Raw genomic sequence first — 20,482 nt, 5'->3', positions numbered from 1 at the left:
TGCCCCCAAGCCACTGTTCGTCTTAGGCAGGGGCCTAGAATGCCTAACAGGTGATCCAGCTCTGATCACGAGTACCATAAAAATGCACCCAACGCCATTAAAACACGCCCGCCAGTCTTTTTATTCCCCTGGCGTAATAAATATATGGACTACTGCCATCACTGCCATACCCTAGTCCTCATATCAACATGAAACCATAGGAAAATGGATTCATAATACCAGGCTAGTTTTTGTTTTTTTTAACTCCTCCAGTTCCAGTCATCTGCTACTTTCCACATGTGGTGCCAGCATCAGTCTACTCCTTTCACCAATGGTATATTTGGAAGATTGCTGGCTGAATTTTAGTTGGGAGTAGAAGTGGCTAAAAACATAGCAGTGTTGCTGTTCCTAATATACATACAGTATGTTGAGTATCATTCAATACTTAAATAGTAAAGCCAATTACAGTAAATAGTGAAATTATAAACACGCACAAAATACTGATTGAGTAGTTAGTTACCGGAGATGGAAAGGAAAGATGTAAACTCAGAGATCAACATCCTAATTTACAGAACATTATGGATCTTTATGTTCACATTCATGTGTTGTTGTAAATGTGCTGTCCCTTAACATTCCTCTTTTCACTGTTTTTCCCACTATCACATGTCATCAATGTCTGTCTGAGCAGAGAATGTGCTGACAAGCTTTCATTCCACTAGCCAGATTATAAACTTCAATAATGAAAAGGCCAATTCAGCAAATAACAAATATCTTAAACTCTGTGATTAAAGAAATGTTGTAAAAGTGAACAAAGCATGTGTAAATTCATTAATCTGTTTCCCCAAATAAAACAAAAAACGCTCGCAATAAATTGACAATGTGCCATGCAGACTGTGTATTTTCTAAACAGAGTATTTAAAGGGCATGACATAATTTTCTCACTGGCTATTGCAGTTGTCCATCGTTCTGTTGGCTACATGATGGGAAAGGTAGTATACTGTAACTTTATTTATTGCATTTATGTCTTATTATTATTATAATAAATATCATTATATATTAGTATTAATTATATTATATGTTAACTATTGTAGTTGGAATGAACCTAGTACAGCTTGCAGTCTGCTATAAAAGAATGTGCAAATGATATAAAGTAATCATAATCGTAACAATCACTCAAAATTTAAATTCATGAACTGGTATACGAAGATCGAGAACATTTTGATAGTCATTAATAGCACACAAAAACCTTTATAATGTATTTCTAAAAAACATTTGCTCAATTTTCAATATTTACAGTTCGAGATTATAAGTACTCATCAGTAACTTTGTGACTTCCATTTGGATCAATAAACATATTTTCCCAATTCCAAAAAAAGTTCAGCTTTTTAATTTTTTGAAAGAAATGAAAGTGTTAGAAGTTGCACAATTTTGTTTGCACTTCTAACACCTGATAGCACTTTTGACAAATGTTTATATTTCTAACAGTTCTGTCCCTAATAAGACAAGTAATTAGTTATTGTTGATTATTCATCTGCTTATATAGTTCACACCATGGGCTAGATTTACTAAGCTGCGGGTTTGAAAAAGTGGAGATGTTGCCTATAGCAACCAATCAGATTCTAGCTGTCATTTTGTAGAAGGTACTAAATAAATGAAAGCTAGAATCTGATTGGTTGCCATAGGCAACATCTCCACTTTTTCAAACCCGCAGCTTAGTAAATCTAGCCCCATGTCTCTTCTGTCTTAAAATTTATGAAGAGCAAAGTAAAAACTGAACAATAAAACACATGAAAGACAATTCTGCCTGTAGAATTTTTTAGGAGCCTAGTAGATTTGTCTATGAAAGATATTCATGAAGGATATCTACTAGAGACAGCAAGAAATTGCTGCGGTGAAATCCATCAGGTGTCTTGCCATGAAGACATCAGGGTTAGCCATAAAAGTTTCTGATGCGTTTTCTCAGAGACTGCATGATGTTCTTTTAATAGAAACATTCATGGCTATGATTTTATTCCTGTTCATCTCAGGCGAGACTGTTTAAATATTGGCAGTTGGAAAAGTATTTAGGACTACTTGCACTCGTTGAATTAGTGTTGTCTGGGGATGCTGCCAACGGTAGGTTCCAGATCCTATTTTTTTGTGTTACTTGGGTACTGTGCCATAGAAACCTCAAATATTGGTAGTTATTTATTGAAATCTATAGCTGCTGTTTCATTTATGACCACTAAAAGATGGATGTTTTCATTCATGGTTAGGCCTAGGCATGTCTTAGAGGTATGGTTTTAATTTCAGATACAGATTGTGCTCAGCCCTCTGGTTAAACATTTGTTGACATTGCTGCCTGGGTCGTGTTGATGAAGAATGTTCACCCAAAATACCAATTCTGGTAATAAGGCATGGAGCTTTCCCCTACTATTAGTTGTAACATGCCTCAAAGTTCTTCTGAGAGGAAAGGTCCTCATTAAGAATCTCTCTTTATTCAGAGGTGCCCAGTCTGTAAGCAAGTGTAAATAATGCTGATACTGCAAGTAGCCATGGAGGTACTGAATCTGAAGGCCTTCTATTTTCAGAAAAGAGTACAAAGCTGCCTTAAACATTTCCACATGCACACTGGAAATCCTGGTTTTACATTTTAATTACATTAATTTTCATACCGATGTAAACTAAGGCTATTAATATCTACTAAAACTATTAAAAATTATTCATTAAGTTCAAAACACCAACATTTGAAATTGGGGATTTACATTCTAAAATTGAAGCTCCCTCTTTGGATGGTGTATCATACTGGCACACCTCATATATAAACATTGGTCAATTATTTGGAACCATAGAAAATAATTTAACATTTCTTAAGTTTTTAATATATTGAGCAAATCAGAGAAGTTCACTTAACAGACTCTAGCCCTTTCACTTTTATTTCCCATTGTATTTGATATGTATATGTAAATATTAAGATGAGAATGCATGGAATCATCCTTCTAATAGGACATTAAATATTACATGATGGTGCTAGAAGTTTGCTTGCAGAGTACATAATTTAGTATGGGTATTTTGCTTTGCTTTCTCTTCCTTAAAGTCCCTTCATCTCCTATCAGAGTACGTCTGTTAATTTTATTAAGGAAAATAATCCACTCACAGTACAATAGCTTTGGGGTGTGGTCAAATGATAATCGATAAGTGTAACTTCATTGGTGGTGGAGTAGGGGGTCACTGGGGACATAAATAAGTCCAGGAAAGACCAAACATATGCTAGAATGAAGGCAGTAGTAAACATTAGCCCACAAATTTGCTTATAAACAGCATAAAGGGATAATATAAAACTATGCATATCATATATATCTGCCTGTGCTAAGACAAATTAAGAAAATACATATTTTCAGGTTAGTGTCTCTTTAATGTCCACTAGCTAATCTACTCTACAATCTAGGATGGAGTATATGACTGTACCTTTGTCATTATATAACATTCCCAGTATGAAAATTAAAGACGTGAACATTTTAAATCAAGATTTACAGTGTGTGGGGGGAAATGTTGCCAGGAACAAACACAGCAGTAGTTTCTTGTATAAAAGCACCAGTATTGTAGGGAGGGCTCAAGTAAGAGAAAATTTCTTCTTTAATTTAGCTTTGGATTGTGTTATCATGTAAGCCTGCAGCAGTTTTCTCTATAGAAAGCACTTAATCAACGGATGGATCCTTTGGTATACAAAAAAAAAAACTGTGACAATTTAGCTTATACAATAAATAAATTAAAACCTATTGATATTTTTTTTATTTAGGCATTACCGAAATCAAATTATAATGATGTCATTCAACCATCCTTAGTGGACCGACTTAATTCCCCCTTAGTGGTGTAGGAAAGTGCTTACGGGAACATTGAAATTAAACTTATCCAGGGGCCAGAGCAGTCCTGCAGTAATCTGCATCACTATTAGTGTGAGTGATTTATTTTTTCAAAGTGCTGTAGTTAATGTAGAAGTTTATCTACTGTGCAGGTTGACAGATCTGGTTATCTTTAACCCATTTCTGTGTGATCCTGACTGAAAAATATGAGTGACAATATGTGTTCAGGAAACAGGATAAAAATAAGTTGGTGATTGATGTGGAGGGGAACCCATCCCGGGTCACAATAACTGTAGTCCTTCACCATAAAGAACATGACAATGGTTAAAACCTTGCTTTACTCAATGAGAATATGTCTGCATCATGTAATTACAATATAATGCATAAAAGTAACAATGCACATTCACACCCTAACAATGTAATTGCTGTTGCTAAGCACCTGGCAGGAGAGATCAAGAAAGTATCATAGTTATGTGGGGCCTCCATTTGGCTGTTACACATGCAGTTCCAATTTCTGCTATTGTGGTAGTTCTCTATATACAGGAGTGTAACTAGAATTTGTGGTCCTCAAAAGAAAAATTTTGTAGGGACCCCAAAGATTCTTGGGAGGCACCCAAAGAGCAGGTCTAAATACACCAAGGGATGTGTCAAGTGTCCACTATCATTTTCATGTCATCATTCCCCTATGCCATCAATAATTCCACATTTCATGTCCCTTATATTAGAGATGCTCAGGCTCAGTTCCTCGGGAACCGAACACACCCGAACTTAGGGTATCCGAGTACCTCGGTACTGTCGCGCACCTTGGAATCGAAAACGAGGCAAAACGTCATTGTGACATCGCCGGATCTCGGATCTTGCGAGTTTTGAATTCCTTTTTAAGATCCAACATAGCGAGGGGCGGGAGGGAGGGCGGATCCCCCATTTTTCTTTTCTGCCACTGCTGTGTGCCAATGTGTCCTAGATGTGCTAGGAACTGCCGTGTGTTTATGTCATTGCTCTGTCTCTTAGCATCCAGCCAGGTTGCTGCAGTATTTGTCCGAAAGTGTATGAAAATAATATTGTGACCTGTGAGGTGGTCAAAATTGACTGCAAATGACTGGAAATTAATGTTATTGAGGCTAATAATAATGTAGGAACAAATAGAGCAAAATTATATGATTTTAGCATATTTTAAAAATCCAAAACCAAAACCAAAACACACGAGGGTGGTTTTGCCAAAACCAAAACACGAAGCTAAACCAGATCCAAAACCAAAACCAGTTCATGGAGGTCAGTGAACATCTCTATCTTATATCATATTGTGTCCTTTATATCATATCAGATTATCATCAGTCCTCAAATATATTCAGATCCCCTAAATCAGTGATGGGCAAACTACGGCCTGCGGGCCAGATCCGGCCCACTTAGAGGTTCTATCTGGCCCGCCAATATTTAAAAAAAATTCATTAAAATATGCATAAAATTATTAGTGTCGACCCTGTGTGTCAGAACCTTCATTTTTATGCCTTCCCATCTATTTCTTCCATTACACTTGATCCTCCTTTCTAAAAAGAAACTTCGTATGTCAATCACTTAAACACCTGCCCGCCCCCTAATGGCTGAAAGTCATGTGAGAAGAGATGGGCTGGGCCCTATACTAAGGCGGATTTCGATTGGCTGCTGTGTTGTCAGTTAGTGGCTCACCAGAAAGACGGATCTGTAACAACCTGCTGAAATAAGTGCTGTGTCTGTACGATCGCTGCACTTATAGAGGTAACACTGCTATATAACACCCTCCCGTCCCATTCAAAAAAATTGTATTATATATTTTGATATTTGAGTTATTTAACAAATTATATTGGCCCGCCTAAAGTTTTTCTTTTTTATTTGGCCCACTCCTGAAAATGTTTGCCCAAAACTGCCATAAATAATCATATGACCAAAAAATCTCCTGTATCATCATGCTCACAATCAATCACCAAAATCACGATGTCCCTCATAACTCCTCTATATCATTATGCTCCTTTAATCACCCTGTCCCTCTTCAAGCCTTCACATAATCATTGATCCCCTTAACCCCCACCATATCATCATCTCTGCAATCAATCCCCCATATCACCATGACCCCCAATATTGATTTTTCTCTTCATTTACCTTACATTTGCTGCTTCTGTTGTTTGTTTGTTTTTTGCTAAACTATTCCAATAAAAAAATTGTTGTTACAGATTTGGTATCAATCTACTTATCCAAAACAGAAAAATCAGGATTATAAATACAATCTTCCCAAATAAAATCAGTATTTTAAAATTATAGGCCTATAGAGCCTGATTTATTTGTCAAACTGGGCATACACACATCTTACACACATATTTTGAGATGCTCAGTCATGCTCCTTAGAGGTGCATCTGGTTTACATGTATCTTTAGAATACTCCTGTGTGTCCCATAGGCCTGCTGTAAGTTTCCGTGTTGATGAAGATGACATCTGGAAGTCTGTATAGTATCCTTTATGTATAATATGGTGCAGTGCTATGCCCAATCATTCTGCCTGAGCGTGTAGTGTAAATTATGCCCCTTCTATAAGTTATACAAATTAACATAAATACAACTAATAATATATACGGTTGGGATCGAGCGCAAATGGGAACGGGAAAGACAGTAAAGTCATTGCATGTACCGGATGTATGTGCAATTTGGCTGTGACACAGTTCACTGTTTATTACTTTCTCTGTTTAATATTGCAATTCATCTATTGGCAAGGAGTTTTTTACTTTACTGTCTTTCCCGTTCCCAATTGCGCCCGATCCCAACCGTACATATTACTAGTATTCATTTGGGGGAGTATTAGGCAATCCCCGGGGAGAAGAGGCTGCATTCCCTAACCCTAGTCCCCAAGGAGCGCAGGAGAAGCAATATCTACTTGTTACATAAATACAACTAATGTCACATTCTTCATTATTAGAAAACCCAAGAAGGGAGAAGTTAACTATTTAAACTTTTGTTGAAATAAAATTGGCATTTTTAAAATAAATAGTATACATTTTTTTTATGTTCTCCTAAAAGATGCTGCCAGAGAATGTTGGCTTAGTTTGCTCATTATAGCACACCATTGATTTTGTGCTAAACTAATGAAAGCACAGTCAGTTATATAATGTCAAGATAAGACCGTCCTGGGTATGGGCCAGATGTGCCCATATGCTAGATGTAAAATTGTACATATGTTAAGATATCTGCAACTGATAATAATGCCTAGAGATGTAAGTGTACACAAAAGTCAAATTTTTAAATTTAAATCAGGCCCACAATGTATAATATGTGTAGTAAATATATAGGAGGTAAGAAAACAAAGCACACTATTTGAGAAACTAGATATCCTACCACATCAAATTAGAAGAAACTTAACCTAATAACCCAAGACTGGAATGCCCACTATATATAAGTGGTTGACATACCTTTCAGAATAGCATAATTTGTATGCACATCTGTAAGCACTGACTTTTCTTTATTTTATGTAGTGTAGTGTATACTGTATGTTTATCACATGTGATCGACAGACAATATCTGCTAATGGGTACCACATTTTTATGTACAATGCTATGTATTGGCTCTTTTTTTAATTTTTGTAGTGATGTTAGGCAATTCAGTGCAATACAAGCAGGAGATAAGTGCAAATAACAATCAGCAGCAGTAGCAGCTATGAGTTTATTTGCATATGTTGAAAACATCCAGAGTAACCGATAATCAAAAACAGAGAAAACACAGCTGGCTACTGATAATAAGCACTGAGAAATGTGTCTGAGTAGTCTTTGAATGCTGTTTGCCAAGATTGTAGAGTCTGAAGTCTTTGTATGCTGTTGGCCAAGGTTGCAAATAACAATCTTACATACAATGGCGCTTCCTTCTTTGTTCAATGGATTGGTGTATATGAAATTCCCTTATCATATGTAATCTCTCCTTCCCATATGGATACCGATCTTCAACGGGATTCATACACCATACAAAAAAATGAAATACAATACATAGTGTAAATCTGTTACATAATATATAGAATTGTTCACCACCACTAGTTCATAATTCTTTTTCCAAATGGGTGTTCTTTAAGACAATAATATGAATCCACCAGCGTAATTTCTCTCTGAGAAATCCCCTTAGGGTATCTGCTTACAACAGAGCTCTCCAACATAAGCTTCTCAGAAAAGACCTTTATTCAAACTTCTCCTCCTCCTCCAATGCTCAAGCAGCAGCAATATGAATACAGCACATGTAATAAAAGGCAATAAAAGCACAATCCTCGTGCATTACCACAATGATTTTAACACCTTGAGAAAGTCCCTCGCTTTAGGGTTGAAACGCGTTGGTGGACTAGTGGGAACCTGAGGAACATTACAGTTGACATTTCATGTGGATCGCGATTAATCAGCATCTGATGAGTTTTCACTCTTAAAGATCCCATTATGTGACTGTTGTTATGTTTTTCTGGTACGAGTTTTATTGATCTCTCTCCAACTCCTAGTTTGGAGTGGAGTGTATTTTTAACTTCATTTATTAAAATCATTGTGGCAATGCACAAGGATTGTGCTTTTGTTGCCTTTTATTACATGTGCTGTATTCATACTGCTGCTGCTTGAGCATTGGAAGTCCAATCAGGTCAGAAAAGACGCATACCCTAATTTAATGAGACAAGTTTGTAATGACTCATGCTAACCACAGTTGAGGTGGTAATGTCATTATACAAAGTCATTGACTCATGCTCACTAGCGTTGCAGAGGAAATCCTAATATCCTAGTGGGTCTATCATTTTTTATCAATAGTGCTAGCTGTGACCATTGTTTTAAAGAAGGACTCTCTTTCAAACTAGGGTTACCCATTATTTTAGTATCTTTAAGAGCATTCCTCATTTCTGAGTTTTTTATTATTAGTTGTGTAGCGGGGACAGGCCAGACACTCGGTAATGTCATCCCACAGCACTGGCAAAAAAAACTAATTTTGATACAGATAATTATAATTCTTAATGAATTATATAATGAATGTAGTGACCTTATTATAAAAAAAATACTATATTCGCCAAGGCAAAATAAATTTGGGAGAATGGTTCTCTATAAAAACATATAAAGTTTATTAAACACCTAACTGACAAAGTATATAACTTTATTTATGTAAATTACCAGCTCAGCGCTGGATTGTGTTTTCTAAACCCAACAGTGCTGAGAAGAAATACTCACTAGTCTGCTGCTGATTGACCTGGGAGTATTCTTTAGACTTCTAAACTCCATGTACCATTGAGAGTGAGAGGTACAGTCATGGAGTATATCTGCACACTTTCAAATAAAGTGGTTAAAGGACAAAGAAAGGCAAAATATTCTTGCAACATAGTTTGCTTTGCTGTTTAATCCATGACTGGATAATTTTCTTTATGTATAATATTGTTTAGGGCAACACCCAATTATTCTGTTGCCTGAACTGGCAATTTAATTATGCTCCTCCTAATACTTACACAAATGACCTTAAACATTTGTATTAGTGTTACGAACAATATTAAATACAAATAATGTTGCTTTCTTCATTATTAGAGAAAACCAGAATAGAGAAATCAACTAATTAAACTTTTTAAGCAAGATAATTTTTAATTTTTTTAAATAAACTGCACATATTTTTTTATTTTCTCCCAAAACCTGCTACTTGAGAAAGCTGCCCTAGTTTTCTCATTATTGCACAACATTAGTTATATATATATATATATATATATATATATATATATATATATATATATATATATATATATAATGAATGCACAGGCATTATGTAACATTAAGTCAAGACCTTCCTGGTCATGCATGACAAGTGGGTATGAAAAGATTAATGAAGACAAAATCACCCTTAGACAAACTCTATCCAAAATTGAATAAATCATTCAACAAGTCTGACACTCACTGTCATTGGTATGACATGAACAAGGGCTAAAATAGAAAAATACAAATTGCTGTAACTCCCTGAGTGTCAAGAAATGAAGGGGTTAATTTAGCTTTGCTAACATATCCGTTTACCATTTGCCATAGCCAGGCACACTACTGTTGCTTATGTCCTGTCTAATAGTAAGGGGGAGCTATAGATAGGTGTCTCAGTGTCTCCTCAGCACACATATCAGATAGAAATTCAGATCACATGTCAGATAGAAATTTATGACCACCCATACTGAATTCAAAGCATAAAGTCAGATCTATATTTTCAAAGAAGTTATGTCCACAACAAAGCAATTATTTTTTTTATTGCTATTTGAGAACGTCCTGGGCATATTCATACTCAGGAAAATGTAATACACCAATGTAAAGGTTTACATGGCAGGGAAAGCATAGAATGGAGTATTGTCCCAATTAATCAATATTTTATAGTGATGTTCTATGTCTATACGAAGGTAAAATTGTACTCTGTTGATTAAATGTATTATTATGATTCTGTGATGTTTGAAAGACCTGTTAAACAATTTCTAGCTACTCCTGAATATATTGTGATTCACACTCAAGTGTGATTTCCCCCTATTACTACATACACTGCCTTTCTGATTCACCTCAGAAGAGGGGGCTTGTGGGCAAGAAAAACATTATTTAAATTGCCTGAAAACTGTAAGAGATTGTTATTCCTGGAGGCCATATTGTATTCAGGAATTAATCCATCTCCATCCTCCAGGAACAGAAAGGAAATTTAATTTTTTCTGTTTCTGCTTTTCTTGTTTGCATAATCTTTTATTACTGTGTGTCATTTTGCTATCTTATTCATACTTGCCAACTCTCTGGGAAAGTCCGGGAGACTCCCGCATTTCAGGTGAGTCTCACGGACTCCCGGGAGAGTATGGCAAACTCCCGCATCTGCCCACTTCCTAGTGAAGTGGGCAGAATTAAGTCCAAACCAGTGCGATTCCCCGGGAATCGCGGCATATGGCCCCGCCATCATACTTGTCATAAGTTGGCAAGTATGATTTTATTTTTTATACCTTAACCCCTTCACAGGGGTTTCAAATAAATTAAATTATACATACCTGTCCCTGATAGCTATTTCCTGTTGGTGGTAGATTAGGGAGGAGCAGGGCTTAATGTTATCATTATTGTGTCATTAATCACCACTTCTTTATACATTCCCTGCAGAAAAATCATCAAGGGCCAGGGAATGGGGTGAGGGCACTGAAATGCTATATCTTGAAATATGGGGACACCCTTGTTTGAAAGAGAGGACCCCATCCTTTAAATGAGATGCCCATTTAATAGTTATTCAATAATAATACTCTAAGCTACATAAACAATTCTAAGTCTAGTGATGGAGAAGGAGGGCACTGATCTCCCTCATCCTGGCTTCAAAACAAGCAGGGGCATCCATATTTGTAAAAGGGGAGTTTCAAATTGTATGGCCCATTAGCAGTAATTGTTTGGTGATCACAATAACTCCTTACACATCAGAAAACATTAAGGAGTCCAGGGTCAGCTAGGGGTTTGTAATACACAGATATCTCCAATTCTGGAACCTAGAGACTTATTTGAAAGAGAGGCATCCCCTCTTTTAAATAAGGTATCCCTTTAGTAGTTATGTATTGGTGATCACTAAACAATAATACCTTACATTACAGAAAGCATTATAAAGTTTAATATCTCCCCCACCCTAACTTACATAAACTCAGGCAGACCCTCGTTTGATGCATTAAGTTGACTAGTTTTCAAAATGGTATGTCTTGTTGGGCTACCCATATTGTACCTATACATTTTATTATTATTAATTCAAAATGGTAGAAACTAGCAAAAATATATTCAAAATGCCTTATTTCAGATTTCATCAAGTACAGATTTTATTATGAATAACTATGTGTAGACTATATATATATATATATATATATATATATATATATATATATATATATATATTAGTGATGAGCGGGCTCGGATTCCGCTAATCCGAGCCCACCCGAACAGTGCGGATCCGACGGGATCCGAGCACTGTTCGGGTATTTCCGGCGGCTAAATGAAACCAAAACGAGGCTATGACATCCAAGTTTCGCGTCGGATCTCGCTAGGCTCGGATGTCATAAATTCCCTGCTTGCGGCCACCATCTTCATTTGGGCTGAGATCAGGGAAGAGGGCGGTTCTGTGCTCCTGTGATTAGTCCAGTGGTGCTTTATGCTGCTGAGTCCAGTGGTGCTTTGGCCAGTGCTCTGTCCTGCTGAGTCCAGTGGTGCTTTTGTCCTGTGCACTGTCCTGCTGAGTCTAGTGGTGCTTTTGTCCTGTGCTCTGTCCTGCTGAGTCCAGTGGTGCTTTTGTCCTGTGCTCTGTCCTGCTGAGTCCAGTGGTGTTTTGGCCAGTGCTCTGTCCTGCTGAATCCAGTGGTGCTTTTCTCCTGTGCTTTGTTCTGCTAAGTCCATAGTAATTTTATAATTATTAAAAAATCATAAAAAAAATTTAAAAAATTATACAAAAATAATTTTAAAAAAATATAAAAAAATAATTTAAAAAGTATAAAAAAAATTCTAGTGCAATATATTCTTGCAGTCCAGAAAAATTAGTACTGCAATACCTACGTTCACTGTTCTTGCAGTCCAGAAATATTAGTACTGCTAAATTAAAATACGTTCACTGTTCTTGCAGTCCAGCAATATTAGTACTGCAATATTTACCTATGTTCACTGTTCTTGCAGTCCAGAAATATTAGTACTGCTAAATTAAAATACGTTCACTGTTCTTGCAGTCCAGAAATATTAGTACTGCAAAATTAAAATACGTTCACTGTTCTTGCAGTCCAGAAATATTAGTACTGCAATATTTACCTATGTTCACTGTTCTTGCAGTCCAGAAATATTAGTACTGCTAAATTAAAATACGTTCACTGTTCTTGCAGTCCAGAAATAATAGTACTGCAAAATTAAAATACGTTCACTGTTCTTGCAGTCCAGAAATATTAGTACTGCAATATTTACCTACGTTCACTGTTCTTGCAGTCCAGAAATATTAGTACTGCAATATTTACCTACGTTCACTGTTCTTGCAGTCCAGAAATATTAGTACTGCAATATTTACCTACGTTCACTGTTCTTGCAGTCCAGAAATATTAGTACTGCTAAATTAAAATACGTTTACTGTTCTTGCAGTCCAGAAATATTAGTACTGCAAAATTAAAATACGTTCACTGTTCTTGCAGTCCGAAATATTAGTACTGCAATATTTACCTATGTTCACTGTTCTTGCAGTCCAGAAATATTAATACTGCAATATTTACCTACGTTCACTGTTCTTGCAGTCCAGAAATATTAGTACTGCTAAATTAAAATACGTTCACTGTTCTTGCAGTCCAGAAATATTAGTACTGCTAAATTAAAATACGTTCATTGTTCTTGCAGTCCAGAAATATTAGTACCAGATAATGGAGTACAAAAATTTGGAGGATAAAGTAGGGAAAGATCAAGACCCACTTCCTCCTAATGCTGAAGCTGCTGCCACTAGTCATGACATAGACGATGAAATGCCATCAATGTCGTCTGCCAAGGGCGATGCCCAATCTCCTAGTAGAGGGCATGTAAAATCCAAAAAGCCAAAGTTCACTAAATTTAGCAAAAAAAGAAAATTGAAATCATCTGAGGAGAAACGTAAACTTGCCAATATGCCATTTACAACACGGAGTGGCAAGGAACGGCTTAGGCCCTGGCCCGTTTTCATGACTAGTGGTTCAGCTTCACCCAAGGATCTAAGCCCTCCTCCCCCCCTCTCTAAAAAATTTAAGACACTTAAGCTGTCATCAACAACACAGCAAACAACTCTGCCTTCTAAAGAGATGGCATCAAAATCCCCAAGGCGAGTCCAAGGATGTTGGTGGTTGCGAAGCCTGACCTTCCCATCACTGTACGGGAAGAGGTGGCTCCTTCAACCATTTGCAGCACGCCCTCTGCATATGCTGGAAGGATCACCCACAGTCCAGTTACAGATTTGGCTAATGAAGGTGTCAATGTTGTACACCGGGAGGAGGATATTGATATAGCTGGCGCTGAGGAGGAACTTGACGAGGAGGATGCTGATGTGGTTATCTTAAATGAGGAAACAGTTGTTGTCCATGGGATGAAAAAGCCAATCGTCATGCCTGGTCAGAAGACCAAAAAATCCACCTCTTCGGTCTGGAGTTATTTTTATCCCAATCCGGACAACAAATGTATGGCCATATGTACCTTATGTAAAGCTCAAATAAGCAGGGGTAAGGATCGTGGCCACCTAGGGACAATCTCCCTTATACGTCACCTGAAGAACCTTCATAATTCAGTGTTTAGTTCAGGACCTGTGGCTAGGACCGTCAGCAGTCCAGGGACACCTAAATCCCTTGGTCCTGTTGTATACACACCACCAACACCCTCCTCGTCAATTTCCTCCACGATCTCCATCAGAGATAGTCCTGCAGGCCATGTCATCGGCATGACTGAGTCCTATTTAATCCGGGATTCTTCCGGAGGATCCTGCAGTGGTACGCCTACTACTGCCGCTGCTGCTGTTGCTGCTGGTAGTCGGTCATCTTCCCAGAGGGGAAGTCGTAAGAACGCTACATCTTTCACAAAACAGTTGACCGTCCAACAGTCGTTTGCCATGAGCACGAAGTACGACAGTAGTCATCCTATGGCAAAGCGGATAACTGCGGCCGTAACAGCTATGTTGGTGTTAGACGTGCGTCCGGTGTCCGCCATCTGTACAGTGGAATTTAGACGGTTGATGGAGGTATTGTGTCCCCGGTACCAAATCCCGTTGAGAATACACTTCAATAGGCAGTCCAGAAATATTAGTATCAGATATTAAACTACGTTCACTGTTCCTGCAGTGCAGAAATATTAGTATCAGATATTAAAGTACGTTCACTGTTCCTGCAGTGCAGAAATATTAGTATCAGATATTAAAGTACGTTCACTGTTCCTGCAGTGCAGAAATATTAGTATCAGATATTAAACTACGTTCACTGTTCCTGCAGTGCAGAAATATTAGTATCAGATATTAAACTACGTTCACTGTTCCTGCTACATCAAAAAAGCATGAACCTGCCCTGCCATCAACTAAAACAAGAGGTAGTGACGCGCTTGAACTCCACCCTCTATATGCTGCAGAGGATGGAGGAGCAGCAAAAGGCCATTCAAGCCTATACAGCCACCTACGATGGGCCACGTGTTTGTGCCGCCCACTTGTGTCGCTTAGCTTAGACATCCAGCTACCTCGGTGCAACCTTTTGGACTAAAAACAATATTGTAAGGTGTGAGGTGTTCAGAATAGACTGGAAATTAGTGGAAATGATTGTTATTGAGGTTAATAATAGTGTAGGAGGGAAAAAAAAAAAATATGGATTTTAGCACTTTTTATGCTTTTTTAAAAAAAAATCCGAACCCAAAACCCAAAATCAGAACCAAAACCTTTCATGGGGTGTTTTGGCAAAACAAATCAGAACCCAAAACCTCAAGCTAATCAGAACCCAAAACACCAAAAGTGGCCGGTGCACACCCCTAATATATATATATATATATATATATATATATATATATATATATATATATATATATATATATATATATATATATATTTCTACAGATGTCTCTGCAAGCAGTTTTTATGGGGGTTATTCCTTTAATATATCCCCACAAGGGATACATAATGTTTTTGGATTGACCCAACAGTTTGAAACTAAACAGCTTTGTCTACCAAACATCTACCCCCTGGTGGGCTTTTCAGCAATAGGACAAGTGACAAAAAAGGATATTTAGGAAACTTTGACAGTCTATTTTCACATTTATGTTTCAATAATCAAGTTATAATTATGACAACTGATATTATTTTTCTCAGTTCAGATAGAAACTGTCTGCAAAGAGTAGGACAAGCAAGATTTAAAGCATCTTTTTGCTGAAAACAATTTTTACGATTTATGAATAAAAATGATAGGACTAAATAGATATACAGGTCCATTTGCATACCGTACCTTGCATGAAATAGCTCAAATGCAAATGACACAACTGCCTATGATATGAAGGATGGAACGGGGGAGGGAAGGGAAGGATGAACATAGGTAATGTACAGTAAGTGCGTGTCAATGCATGATGCAGCCAATTCAAGTCCTGGGTTTATCTTAAGTACGTGTTTTTAGAAGAGATGCTCACTGACCCCGAGTTCTGGTTTTGGTTTTGGATCTGGATTACCGTCGTGTTTTGGTTTTGGTTTTGGTTTTGCCAAACCGCCATTGCGTGTTTTAGTTATGGTTTTGGTTTTGTTTGGTTTTGCTTTGCTATTTTCAAAAATTCAAAAATCAATGTTTTTGGTCATAAAAAAAACAAATTTAGTGCTCCACCTGGATAAGTAATGTAGTTGCAAAGCTAATAAATTATCAAAAAAACTGTTTAATTCCTGGTAGGCCTTCATTAATTCGACACACAAACCAGATTGTCTTCCTCTCCATCTATGCATATTGGCAATGCAGCCATCGTATTTGGATGTATATTACACCCTACACTTATAGTTAAATATGTAAAGAAATGGACAAAGGCAGTTTGGTTTCTGTCTCTCTAGGCCCCCCTCCAATTGTAGAAAATACCAAAAAATTCAGCCGTTATAGACTGTACAATGTTAATTGAAATGGACAAAGGCAGTTTGGTTTCTGTCTCTCTAGGCCCCCTTCCACTTGTCGAAAATACCAAAAAATTCAGCCGTTATAGACTATACAATATTAATAGAAATGGAGAAAGCCAGTTTGGGGTTACTCTGTGTATGACACCCTACCCTTAAGGAGGAATTGCCCAAACAGCAGCCTTTCAAGACGGTACGTGATATGGAAATGCCCCAAGTTCCTTTCTTCTTTGGGGGTAGATTGCACCCTACACTTAAATAGAAAGTTTTAAAAAGATGTTATCGTCATCATCTGGAGCTTCATCCTCACCATCATCAGTGTGTACGTCATCATCACAGACTATCAATTCATCGCCGCTTGAATCCGCCATTAGAGAACAGTCAGTGCTTGCATGTCTTGGATGGTGAAGGCCTTCCTTGTGGAAGATGTAGTTAATTTTTATAAACATAATTTTCTCCACATTTTTGGGAAGTAGCCTTCTACGGCGATCACTGACTTAGTTCCTTGATATGCTGAACACTCGTTCAGAGTACACACTGGAGGGTGGGCAGCTTAAGTATTGCAAATCAAGTTTGTACATGGGTTTCCAAATTGTCTGCTTTTCTTTCCAGTAAGGAAAGGGACTGTATGACATTTCCATATCAATTAACTCTTGAAAATAATCCTCCACCATCCTTTGCTTTGAATCCATTTTAATAAGGCCAAAGCACTTGTAGTGCTAAATATTGTTTTAGATACTGCTGGCAAATATGACTTTTGACAGCCAGAAAAATTACAGTAAACACTGGGGAATATGGGACACCCCAAAAGCACTTGTAGTGCTAAAAATAGTTTTTTATTCTGCTGACAAACATGACTTTTGACAGCCAGAAAAATTAATGCAAAAGAATGGGGAACACCCCAAAAGCACTTGGGAGTGCTAAATATATTTTTTGGACACTGCTGACAAATAGGACTTTTGACAGCCTGAAAAATTAATGCAAAAGAATGGGGGACACCCCAAAAGGACTTGGAGTGCCAGAAACTGAACAAAAACCCTCCTCTATCCTCCTCTTACTGCTGTAACAACTGGTATTAAGATGAGAATGGTATTGAATAGAAACAATAATGTGTCCAATTACTGCTCTGTCCCTGCGCTAATATAGCCAGTGTGACCTAACCCTGCTTTCTCCCTCTGTCAAATGGCGATGGATTGCTGTGGAGGCTGGTATTTATGGTTTTCAAATCTCGCGAGAACCGAGCTCAGAAATACGAATACGTCATAATGACGTTTTGCCTCGATTTCGAATCCGGATGGGCGGGAAAGTACCGAGCCTGCTCAGCTTGGTACTCTGATAGGCTAAATTTGGTACGATTCGGATCTCGGGGAACCGAGCCCGCCCATCTCTACTTTTTAGCCATATCATTAGCACCAGCTACAGGGCAGGTATAAGTGCCGATTGATAGTGATGATTATAACTGTATTATTTGTTTTAAAAGTGAAAAGTATGCATGCCACTAGCTATCACAGAACTTGTGTATTCAAGGAAGATAGACAATAACAATGTATTGCATGTACAGTATGCATTAACAGCAGATTTATGTATTTAGTATTTTTAAAAAATATTTTTTTTTAACAAATATATTTATTTATTTTAGAAAAAAAAATGTTCTACATGCGTATTGATGGGCCTTTATATTGTATATATGCATGTGCCTATCCTGCAGTCTGTTGTGTCTGTCTACATATGGCAAGTAACATTTAGCCAGAGTGTACCTATGCCCAGATTTAAATAAAAATGTATCTTGAGATCTGTTTGTATTTGAATATGATCGGAACCATGTTCTGGGCTTAGTTTTTAAACGCAAGTTGTGTGTAGGTTGCGCTCTAAGATTCACAAAGTACATACAGCACTGTGTTAGATTTAGTTTGAGTATCGGCATATTAGAGTTACTGAATAATGAAATTGTCATGCTTGCGGTATATTGTATACAATAGTTACAGGTATGCTCTTTTTGTTCTAGATTATCTTCTTTGAAGACAAAAACTTCCAGGGTCGTTCCTATGAGTGCAGCTCAGACTCCTCTGATCTGCATGCACATGTAGGTCAGTGCAACTCCATCCGGGTAGAGAATGGCTGCTGGATGATCTACGAGTGTCCCAACTATATGGGGTATCAGTATTATTTGAAGAAGGGGGACTATACTGATTACCAGAGATGGATGGGTTTCAACGATTGTGTCAGATCATGTCGTATGATTTTGCCAGTAAGTGCTCAAAAGCAGTATCCTTTTTGCACATTTCTACTTGAATTTATAATCCTCAAAAATTAAAGATCAAAAATTAAGATTATAGAACAAATAATAAAATTTCAAATGACATGCAGCATAAAATAGCACATAGACAGTGATGAAAACAACTTGATCAGTTGCTTATCATATCCTCAATAAGGCTAACCGGAGTTTACTTAATACCTGCCGGAAGGAGGGGGATTCCTTTACCTGTCAGCATAGAATGTTGATGTGTGCACATAATGAACCTTGAAGACTTCTGAATCTCAACTCAACATCGGTGCAATAAGTGGTTAGAGGTCATAAAACTGTCCTTTTTTTAAAGAAATACATATTGGGACAGCCTGCAGCAGCACACAATTGCTGTAGCTTTACATTGATGATTTCCTTATTTACGACTGAATTTTGTGGCACTATGTGCAATCAATGCATTGCCTAATGAAATGGACTGTAAATGGGGAAATATTTTTTGTAAATGTGTGCTGAGTTGATACTCCTTCCTACATGTCACCTGTGAAAATCTTTCTTATTTATTTTGAGATTAAATACATTATAGGCAATACTGATGGCAAAGGAAATAAAACATAATATATAAGGAAGACATATGTGCATCTTCTGATTTTTTATTATAATTTTTGCATTGTGATGTGTATATTATATGTTTATAAACATTTAATAGAAAAACGGCTCTTTTTGGATGTAGTATTTATTAAATTATGCAATTTTTGTGTTTATAGCACAGAGGCTCCCAGCAGCTAAAAGTATATGAGAAAGAGGACTTCAAGGGTCAAATGATGGATTTCTCTGACAACTGTTCTAATGTCCATGAACAGCTCCAGTACAATGATATCCATTCTTGCAATGTCATTCAGGGAAACTGGATCTTCTATGAGGAGCCCAACTACAAAGGAAGGCAGTATTTCTTGAGACCTGGAGAGTACAGGAAGTTCAGTGATTGGGGTGCTGTGAATAGCAGGGTTGGTTCATTCAGGACCGTCTTGGATAACTGAAGTATGCTGAAATAAAAATATTATTTTAAACAAAATCTTAATGTATTATTTCTTTCTTCCTTTATTAGGTTATTTGGGGTAAATTAAAATTTTGTGATAAACTGGTTGACGGATATAAAAACAAACTGAAGCACAAAATATAATAATCTAATTTTCAAAGTCATACATTTCAAACTACACTTACATTCTTTTTTAAGCAGTGTTGGATGTTTTTTTTTATTCAGTTTGTTGTATTACATTGAGTATGTTCTTCAATATTGCCTTTTCCATATTTGGAATATTAGAATAATATGTATTGCTCTGGGTATTCTCTAAACACAGGTGTCATTCAGAAATGAACGTCTTGTTATATTTTTTCACATGAAGCTTTAAAAAAACAGTACTTCCCATTTGTTCTGCCTTTCCCAAGACAATTACTATTTTTCATATTAGAAACCTTTAACCCTATTTTCACATGATTCAGACTTCTAAATCTGTTTAGTCAGGATTAGTGGATTTTGCTCTATTCCTGCTTTTTGTAAAAGCAAATTTTACCATTTGTGACCCAGGCACATACATTAATTCTACTGTGCATAATTAAGAAAATCCTCAGAACCATAAAGGAATTAAGCAATTAGATGCATTCTTGATTTTTAACACTAGATGGTGATATTGCACTGCAATTGAATTAATCCTGTCCTATAATGTTATTCTTAATTTTCCAGTTAGTTCCATTTGTTGTATTTATTAAATAAAGATAACTAAGATTGGACCTATATGTTAGTTTCAAGTTTCTTCATATAGCTA

General features: G+C 36.9%; 1 protein-coding gene across 1 annotated transcript; it reads left to right on the top strand.

Annotated features, from left to right (window-relative positions):
- Positions 1 to 879: 879 nt before the first annotated feature.
- LOC142096995 (gamma-crystallin M2-like) lies at positions 880 to 19,698 on the top strand. Its single transcript, XM_075178604.1, has 3 exons — positions 880 to 968; positions 18,420 to 18,662; positions 19,424 to 19,698. The coding sequence occupies exons 1-3, from the start codon at positions 957 to 959 to the stop codon at positions 19,694 to 19,696; spliced, it is 528 nt and encodes a 175-aa protein (XP_075034705.1). The 5' UTR covers positions 880 to 956; the 3' UTR covers positions 19,697 to 19,698.
- Positions 19,699 to 20,482: the final 784 nt, after the last annotated feature.

The sequence above is a fragment of the Mixophyes fleayi genome, chromosome 7 (assembly GCF_038048845.1).
Source record: "Mixophyes fleayi isolate aMixFle1 chromosome 7, aMixFle1.hap1, whole genome shotgun sequence".
Classification (NCBI taxonomy): Eukaryota; Metazoa; Chordata; class Amphibia; order Anura; family Limnodynastidae; genus Mixophyes; species Mixophyes fleayi.
The sequence above is the reverse complement of the archived record's forward strand: the minus strand, read 5'-3'. Positions and strand labels throughout refer to the sequence as shown.

What these genes read in the sequence shown, in the direction of transcription:
- LOC142096995 (XM_075178604.1), top strand. An exon ending in CATGTCGTATGATTTTGCCA is followed by an intron (nt 18,663 to 19,423) that starts GTAAGTGCTCAA and finishes TTGTGTTTATAG; the next exon opens with CACAGAGGCTCCCAGCAGCT.